Here is a 9,738-nt window from a genome sequence, read left to right on the forward strand (position 1 = left end):
TTCGTTTTAGGTGACAAAAAATAGCATATTTCTGTGCTAAAGTTCTCGAAAATTCCACTTTTATTGCCCCCGCCCAGATTCTTTCCCAGCCACTGCCGTTGCGAGAAAAACCGTCGAGAGCCTCCGCCATCGCCGTCTCAGTGTAGAGTCCCGACCTTTCGTGGCTCCGGTACCTGGCGCATCGTCTTCTCTGGCGGCGGCTGGTTGGAGTTGGGTGGGTTTTTACGTTTAGGGTTTAATTTGGGGATTAGGGTTTTTAATTTGGGGCTTTCTTTTTTAGAGGAATTTGGGACTTTTTTAAACCAAGGTAAAATATTATTTTTAAAAAAAAAGGTAAAATATTATTTTTTGTAAATTAAGGAGCTAGTATATTCAGAAAATAAAAATAAAGTTTCAAAAAAGGAAAAAGAAAATAAAATTAAAAAAATAATAAAAATCTGTTTACAATAAATTTGATAAATATTTAAATAAATTCTTAAATTCGGCAGCCGTCTAAATTCAAAAAATGTAACTATTTTTATTCTCGTATAACATTACTTGTAAGTGGGTGTAATATTCTATGTGTTTAGGTGTAATACTTCAATATTACAGGCGCAGAACTACAATTTTTTTTTTAATGTTATACTTAAACGATTCAAGTGTTATTATAGAAAAAGTTACATTTTTCGAATTGATCCGGCTGCCAGACTTAAAACATTTTCATTTAATTATCAAAGTAAAAATTAGAAGATAAAGTATTTATAATTCCTATTTTTTTCATTTTAAGATTTATCAATTGGTAAATGCATATTCAAAAAATAACAAATTGACAATCGTTAATTATAGTCGAGGATGAAAATATCAAATTGTGGTTTTCTCAAGTATTTAGCATTACCCAGCTACTCATGATGTTACAAAGAAAATTACTTTAGTAAAAAAAAAAAAAAAAAAAAAAAAAAAAAATTTTTTTTAAAAAAAAAAAAAAAAAAACTATTTCGAACCAAAAAAAAAAAAAAAAAAAAAAAAATTTGTCTTGAAAAGTAAAGAGAAAAAACTATTTCGAACCAAAATGTTGTTGAACATGTAGGAATGATTTGATGGAAGCTATGTGAGCAAGAGAGAGTACAAAATGCACATTTGTTGAATAACTAGTGCCCATCAAATTCTTTACATGAGAAGAAAAGATTTTAGTCCGAGAAGGCCTAAACTACAAACCCAAACGACTTTAGTATCCCAAAAAAAAAAAAAAAAAAAAAAAAAAAATGGAAAGGAAATTATAATAATATCCCAGTACGTATCAAAAGAATGCATATATTCTGTGTGCATGATCAACTCCTAGATAAATACATTACTCCTGCAAATTAAGTACTCAAAATTATAACATTGCTCTTGAAATATACCCATCTTCTTCTTCTCCATTAACATTAATACCATGAAAAAACTCCCCATCAACAATATTATTATTATTATGATTATTAACAATATTTTCCCTCTCATCATGACTCAGCTTGTCAATCTTCTCAACAGCCTCACTCAAATCCAATCTCCTATCCACATCCTCCTCACAACAACTCACTCCCACCATCAACAGCTTCAGCATCTCCCCTTTGCTGTTCTTGACGCCTCCCATCTCGGCGTCGAACACCTGCCCCGTCTTCTTCTCCTTGATCATCTCGTTCACCCAGCCCGCCAAGTCGGCGTTGGGGTCGTACCTCTGCGTCAGGTAGTTCTCCGGGAACTTCCCGGTGAGGATTTCGAGGATGATGATCCCGAGGCTCCAGACGTCGGTCTTCTTCGTGATGCGGCCGAGCTTGGCGTGCTCGGGGGACTTGTAGGCCATCATGAGGTGCTGCGCGTGGTCGAGGTTGATGGCGGGGAGGAGGCCGTAGTCGGTCATCAGCGGCTCAAAGGCGTCGGTGACGACGATGTTGGAGGACTTGAGATGGCCATGGGGGACTACTAGGCTTGGTAGTGCGTTGTAGAGGTATGTCAAGCCCTTGGCTACGCCTTTGATGATTCTTAAGCGGGTTGGCCAGTCTAGCGCCGGTTGGTCCATGCTGCGATTGCCTAATCAACATAAATTAATTTATTCGATCAATCAGATTATTACAATTGCCAAAGTCAAGAATTAGTTCAGCCATAATTGTCATTGTTTGAAATATTTATTCATGAAGTTAATTCTACAATATGCTTTTGTTACTTACATATTGGGACTAGCTATATTATTATTACAAGTGCCAAGGTCAATTAAGAAATTAAGCATGGCTATTATTATTTTTTTTTTGGAATTTATGTTTAAGAAATGTCACGTTAAGCAAGTAAAATCCTCCTGAGAAGATTGTAAATAATACCTCTATAATTATTCATAAAGTTAATTCTAGATGCTTTTATTAATTACACGACTATTGTTTTAAGATCACAAAAATAATACTCATCACCAGATAAAAGAACAATAAGAGATTAATTAATTTAATAGTGAACTCACCATGAAGATGAAAGGCTAAGCTTCCATTCTCCACATAGTCATAAACCAAGAGCTTCTCTTCTCTCCTATAGTAATAAGCCACAAGGGGCAGCAAGTTTGGGTGGTTCAATCTTCCCAACCTCCTCATGTGCTCATGAAACTCTTCTCTTCCCAAACTGTTCATCTGCCTATATCTCTTCACAACCAATGCATCACACAATATGTTAGCCTTGTATGAAGACCCAAATGTTCCACTGCCTAAGATCTCCGCCGAGGCTCGCAGCAAATCGTGCAAATCAAATCTTTGCCTGTCGTCCCTCAAAAACGACAACTTACCTTCCGTTGCCCTCCTTGGGTTCGGAGTGGCTTCTGGCTCGGATGGTTGGTTGTTCATGAGCCCGTAAGACGTCGTGAACGTATTAAAATGACGATCGTTCAATGTTAAAGACCGGTCTAGTTGTGAATTTCGCCTTCTTGATCTAGCTATGATGAAAGCCGCAGCAAGAATGGCTACTATAAGGGCTATGATCAACCCTATTAGGACAATTTTAATTTCAGATGTACTCTTCTTGTCATTGTTAGGGTAGATGTTAATTGTAAGGGAGCTGCATGATTCAAGGGGAGGTCCACATAGATTCTTGTTACCTGCATAAACAATATTCACATTATATTCAAACTAATGAATAAGCAAATTCATCATTTTCCAATTGGATTATATATACATATATATATAAATATATATATTTATATATATATATATACATGTATATCACTTGCACTATAAACCAATCAAATATATGCATCAATTTTAATCTTTTAACTAATTACAAAATTACATGCATGTAATTTAAACATAAATTCTGGAGCCAATTATTCTAAAGTTTTTTAAAAAATAGAAATTATATAGGTGATCTCAAGGTTAGCATATAAATAGTTACATGATATTAAAGAAAATTCTTAACATTAATACTCATCATATATACAAATAGAGGCAGATTCAAAGGTTCTTTAATTTATCTATTGTAATTCCTTTCATTCCAAAGTCAAAATTTCCAATATTGTGATAGAAGAATGTTTAAATTATATATGCATGCGTGATATTTTTGGAATTAATATGTATATAGTTTTATAATTACCTGAAAAGGCACTTGAATCCATCTTGTTTAGGGTATCCGGAATAGAACCCTCCAATGCATTATTGGACACATTTATCCTCTTCAAACTCTGCTGTCCAAAAGATGGTATTCTTCCCTCAAACTTGTTCCCGTCAAGCCTCAACACAACAAGTTTAGCCAATCCTACGAGCGATGAAGGGATTTTCCCCTCAAACTCGTTGTTCGAAAGCAATACCTTCTTGAGAAACCGCATTCCCGAAAAACAATCGTCCGGGATCTCCCCCGAAAAATGGTTGTACGACAAGTACACCGACCTCAATCTGCTCAGCTTCTTGAGGTCCGGGATTGGACCGATCAAGGTGTTGTTCATGAAGCTCAGCGTTCGGAAATGGGGCATCAAGGCGAGCGACGCGACGTCGGCGATGCCCTTCAGCCCCATGTTCTCCAGCTGCAGGCCTCGGACGTTGCCGTGGAAGCAAAGGACGCCTACCCAATTCGCCCTGTTGCCGTTGCATGGGGCGGTTTGCGGGTCCCAGTTGGCGAGGGATTTGCTGTCCGATAGCGAGTTCCTGAACCGCATGAGGGCGTCGACGGCAGAGTCCGGTGCAGCCGAGGAAATGACTACGGAGCATGATAAGACGACGAACAAGAAGATCAATATTGTCGTTGTTGTGAACAATGTTTGTGGGGTTGGTGCGCGCAGAAGCCTGGCCACGCGCACGCGCCCCATTAGCAATGAAACGACGCCTAAATTAGGCAAAACGACGGCAAATCACGGAACATGCATGAGTAATGTCAGCGTGTTGTTTTTGTTTCCTTTCCTGCAGATGATCTTTGTGCTTCTTTGTTTTTGTTTTGGTTATTGTTTTCTTTCTTTTTTTTTTCCCTTTCTTTCTTTTGTTTGGTGTTGAGTGGAGATTGGAGAAGAATCAGAGAATTAAGGTTGGTGAAACGGGCATCATAGTTTTTGCCTAGTTTGCAATATTACAGCGATTAGTAATAAGTTAATTATTTTATTTAATTTTGTTTTTAGTGTTTATTCTAAGAGGCTGAGTTGTTCGCGGGAGAGATGTAAGGTCAGCCTTTAAATTCAAGATATGTGTTTGTTGATGCTGGAATATACATACACACATATATACTATATATAAGATTTTGATGGCAATTTCCCCATTTATAGTCATGCTTTACTTAACATTTTTCCCATGTATAATTTCTACTAATTTTCCATCTTAACTTCAAGGCTTTGTCCCTTACAAATTGTGAGACATGTACACTTTTTCCCCCTAATTAAATCTGAAATGCTTAATGTATCAAGGTCAAAAACATATAATAAGTATCTCATGACTTTCAATTGCGTGTACACATCTCAAGTTGTTTTTGTTTTCGCTTTTTTATTTTTTATTTTTTTAAAGGATATTCACATCGCATACCCAACTAACTACCTCATTAATTATATGTACCTGATCTAGCCAAAAAAAGAAAAAAAAGCTCTGTACACAATATTGGTAGATAAGTTACTTACCTGACTTTTTCGTACGTCCTCTTTAGAGTCTCGTTTTTATTTATTGTGAACGGAAAATGGTCTATTAATGGGAATAGGTTCATATACTCTTTTTCCTACCCTTTCCGTGTCCCCTAAATAGTAACATATTACACCATAACTTTTTAATTAACTTGATAAGAATTTTTTAATTAACGTAATATTTTAATTGATGTGTCATAATATTACTGGAGGGACATGACAAGAACAAAAATAAAGAGACACAAAAGTTGATTCCCTATTAATGAGTATTTTTTGCATGAATTTTCTGAAAATTACCCCCAGAAATTAAGAGCTTGTTGATTTGTTTAGGGTCTAGTGATGATATTTCGGCTTATATTATGGGTGACTTCCATAGGCCCGGGTTCCAACCTTTTATCTCTATATATATGGATGAGTTTTTAATAATCACGTCTTTATGGATTGTCACCCATTAAATATAGCAACACTTAATGAGTGACTATGGAGATTTATCTAAAAAAAAATTACAAAAATAACTCCAAAGCGATTTTGTGTAGTGATATTAGGCAAATCAAATTTGTAGGTGCTGGATTCTAATAAAAAAAAAGGGAAAAAATGCTTTTAAAATAACTCTATCAAAATTAGTTCAACGCAGTTAGATTTTCTATTTCATGATTTTGAATTGGGGAACGTCAATATTCTATAACTTTTTGGCTGGGTAAAAGATTTTCTCTCTTTCTTTCTTTTGTTTTGGATTTTTTTTTTTTTGAGTGCAAGTGTGTGTACATATAAACACACTATATATGTGTGTGTGTATATATTGAAGAAATTTCAACCACAAAAATAGTTGTCCTCATATGGTTGATCAAAGTGGTAACACGCTTAACCTTTAAGATCAACTCTCATTAAAGAAAGCTATGGTCTAATGTCGGAGCCCTTATTTTACTCTCAAGTCCATAATTCAGCATGTAACTAAAAAATAACATGCCAAAAAAAAAAAAAAAAAGGAACTACAAAAGAAGATTGGCTAGCGAGTATGTACATAACGACCGGAAATGTTGGTAAAAAACATGCACGGTTTTCATAACGTGTACGTTTGATAATTAAGTAATATTCCAACCTTATTTCTTGCAATAAAAAGAAAAAGCTAGGTGTGAAAATAAATCATGAAATTGTCATTATCAAAAGCACCAAGAAGAAAACGTATAAAAATTTAGTCAAGGACGCAGGATATGACTTTTCAGCGGGAACTATTCAGTATTTAAAGAAACACATGTAGCAACCAATTCGAGTTTATAATTCAAATTTTATAACAGTAAAAAGTTTTTAAAAATAATCACATTTAATTTTTTTTTTTTACTACAGTAAAAAACTCTCATATAAAGTCACACTTTAACTCGAATTAAAAACTCAAATTAACAAACTAAACGGGCCCTTAATTAACTCGATCCAATATCCCAGTTCCAATTTATTCTTTGAAAAAAAAAAGTTTTCTTTAATGAAATTTATTATTTTTGTTCTTTTACTGATCAGTGCTTTCACCTTGGCCTCGCAAAGCACTCACGTTGGAGCCACAGGTAATTCATAATACTTTCAAGCAAGAATATATATATTCTTAATGTTGACTTCTCTCTTAATTCTTTGAAATTTCTAAACTAAATTATGTTGATATTGTGGTAATCGTGTGGAACACTAGAAATGATGTTATATGTTCTTGGCGAAAATTAAAGAAATTTTCCCATAGGTACCTTTAAGTAAAAATTCAAGATTATTCTGACTTTTCAAAGATTAGCTTATTATTTAAAAAACACACTTTTAATATTAGATTTAGTTAAAGTTGAGATAATTAATAAGTATTGTACGAGGATTAATTTAATGGGTGCGTTTGAAATTTGTTTAAAAATATTTTTTTTTGTATGAAAATAGAAATAAAAATGTTTTTAATCTCAGACAGAAATCATTTTTAAAAATGTGTTTGGTAATTTTATCAAGAAATTGTTTTCAGTATAAAAAAATCCATTATTGTCTCTCTCTCTATGCTTGAGAGAGGAGAAAACAGAAACAAAAAATGAAAAATGACTAAAAGTCATGTTTCATTTCTCTCCCATTTTACACTAAAGTAAAAAATCATTTTCATTTTCGTTTTTTATCTTTAATTGTGCCAAACATCATTTCTCTCCCATTTTTATTTTTTTCTTCTCAAAAAACGTAAAAAATAAAAAACAAAACCAACGACCAATATGTCATAATAGTTTGTCAAAGTTGGGTTTAAGTTTTTCAACAAATAAACTAACTGACCCTCGCTGTATATGAAAGTGGGGGCCGGGGAGCAATAGTTGTTAATATAATTAATTTATGGAGAATTTTTCAATGGAGTATAAAAATATTTTCAATAGGGTTCTCTGTTACTTTAAATATGTATTAGATTAGATTCTCTCAATTTTATTTTCTAAACTTTAATGTAATTTTAACTATATAACGTTAAGAACATATATACCATTGATAATTATATCCCTAAAGTAAAAAAAAAAAAAAAAAAAAACTCCTTTTATATGCCTAAAGTAAATTATATAAACAAATAAGAGAGCCTTGGATTAATGTACGTTATTGGATTGGATCAATAAATTATATAAACAAAAAAGTATCTTATGTGTTTTAAACTATTAAATCTCTCACTAAATCTATATCAACTAGAAGATATACACTTGTAACAGAATCTGATAATTAAAATTAGAACAATATTTGACGATCTAAAAAGAATCATATAGCGTCATAACACAAAGCAGTACTACTAGGATGAATTTGCGTACTCTATTCTAGCGGGGTAATTCATATAATAAAAAAAATAAAATTATAGGGTAAAAATAAAACCCTATTCCAGCAATACTACCAGAGTTTTCGGTATGTTAATTTAATGGACCTAGTCATGAATCTGATGGTTCTAATTTTTTTTACCCTGTCATTAAAGTTTTCAAAAATAAAAATATCATTCCGATTTTTCGGAGACTTCTGTATAGCAACGTAGTATAAAGATATCCTAACTAACAAGGTATTGTTAATTATAAACTGTAATATTACATCAAAATAATATCAAATTAATGAAGTTTAATGAAACTTTGATGGTTCAAAAGTCATACAATGTGGTAAGGTGGTTTTTGTAATGACTGAGAAAATTTCAGACCTTAAATAATACAATTCATGTATTTTTAAGCCAATGATTTTTTTAGAAAATATTATGTTATATTGTGAATGGAGGATTTATGGAATTAATATATGTATTCCTAAATTCTATAGCAAATTTCATGTTAAGTTCATGTTTCGATCAAGTAAATTCGATCGATAAATTCTCGCCGTATTTTAAGGCGGAATAATTTTCAGTACAAGTATAGTTTGAGAATCTTAATTTCAAGAATCTCTAAGCACAGCACGATGTTAGCGGCGTATAAAAAAAAACGCACTGGCATTTTAAAAGAAGAAAAAAATCCTTAATTGCTAGACAGTTAGGTTAAAGTCACAAGATAAATACCTATAGTAGATGGATACAATATGAGCTCGGGAGTTGACACTGTCAGAAACGTCATTCTTGGGATAGAATACAGAAAATTAAAATTTAGAATTTGTTCAGTCTAAAATTAATTTCAAGACTTGAAACAGTTTGAAATATTACGCGAGTAAGAATATAAAACAATATTGAATTATTCAGAAATTGATATTGGATTGTAAGTAGTAGATTAACTTACGTGAGCTAAACTAATTACCTCTAATCAGTATAAATTTAATCTGTTTAGAGGAAATAATTGAGGATAAGATCAGGCACGTAATCTTGCCTTAGTCAGATACTTTATATAGTGAAATTTTTAGGGTTCTTGCACTTTCTTTCTCTTATTCTCGCTCATTCTCTCTCTCCTCTCACGTTCTCTCTCACACAAACCATCAATGGCCAAATACTCAAGTTAAGATTCCGACCTCCATTTTTGACACCGCCGGTGTCAATAGAAAGATCTCGACGAGCTGAGTTCAACGACATGCGGCACGACCTCCAACCCCGCCGGAATCAGCCGCAATCGCCGGCGGAAGTTCCGAAATTCCCATTTCTTCCCGTCGTGATATCTCCGCCATCCGACCTCCGATTGAGATGATTTCAGTCCCTATGGACTCAATGCACCGAGATGAAGAAAACCCATCCATTTTCACAGCTCGATTCTGGCTGGAGCACAGCACCGCCGTCCGTGGTGGTCGGAATCGCTGCCGCCGCCGCCGTCGTTTCTCTTTCTCCAGGCCGTCGTGGATGTCACCGCCCCCACCAATCAACTCAGAAGCCGACGTCCAGTAGATCCCGACCAGCAGCCACCGTCGCCGTCGCAGTTTGGCCGGAAAACGGAGCCACTACCGTCGTCCGTGGAGGGAAAAGGTGGTTCCGACGATCTAACCGTTGGATCATAGTGAATTTGGTGTCACAACACTCAGAAGGAAACGGGTAAGAAAACCCCTCATCCAATTTGAAGAATTGATGGCCGGAATTGTGAGATTTGAGTCGTCGGATTTTACCGACGTTGCCGGTCCCGATAGGTACTGTTACAGGCCGAATGGTGTGAAATTGACCGCACCAATAGACTCAGAAGGGTCAAGTTATGGGGGGTAGGACCCAAGTCCGCCGCGGAAAAACTCTCCGGGAGCCG

At 34.6% G+C, this 9,738-nt stretch overlaps 1 protein-coding gene across 1 annotated transcript; it reads right to left on the reverse strand.

The window, feature by feature from the left end:
* Positions 1-1,354: 1,354 nt before the first annotated feature.
* LOC21397008 (pollen receptor-like kinase 4) lies at positions 1,355-9,178 on the reverse strand. The gene is made up of 4 exons (XM_010114158.2): positions 9,097-9,178; positions 3,580-4,305; positions 2,465-3,088; positions 1,355-2,046 (listed from the first exon to the last, which is right to left on the reverse strand). Exons 1-4 carry the CDS (start codon positions 9,176-9,178, stop codon positions 1,355-1,357), a joined length of 2,124 nt encoding a protein of 707 aa, XP_010112460.2.
* Positions 9,179-9,738: the final 560 nt, after the last annotated feature.

Source organism: Morus notabilis, unplaced genomic scaffold (genome assembly GCF_000414095.1).
Source record: "Morus notabilis unplaced genomic scaffold, ASM41409v2 Scaffold1568, whole genome shotgun sequence".
NCBI classification, from domain to species: domain Eukaryota; kingdom Viridiplantae; phylum Streptophyta; class Magnoliopsida; order Rosales; family Moraceae; genus Morus; species Morus notabilis.

What these genes read in the sequence shown, in the direction of transcription:
- LOC21397008 (XM_010114158.2), bottom strand. Translation starts at nt 9,178, where the DNA reads ATGGCGGAGATATCACGACGGGAAGAAATGGGAATTTCGGAACTTCCG. An exon ending in GGATTCAAGTGCCTTTTCAG is followed by an intron (nt 3,089 to 3,579) that starts GTAATTATAAAA and finishes TTGTTTATGCAG; the next exon opens with GTAACAAGAATCTATGTGGA. An exon ending in CTTAGCCTTTCATCTTCATG is followed by an intron (nt 2,047 to 2,464) that starts GTGAGTTCACTA and finishes TATGTTGATTAG; the next exon opens with GCAATCGCAGCATGGACCAA.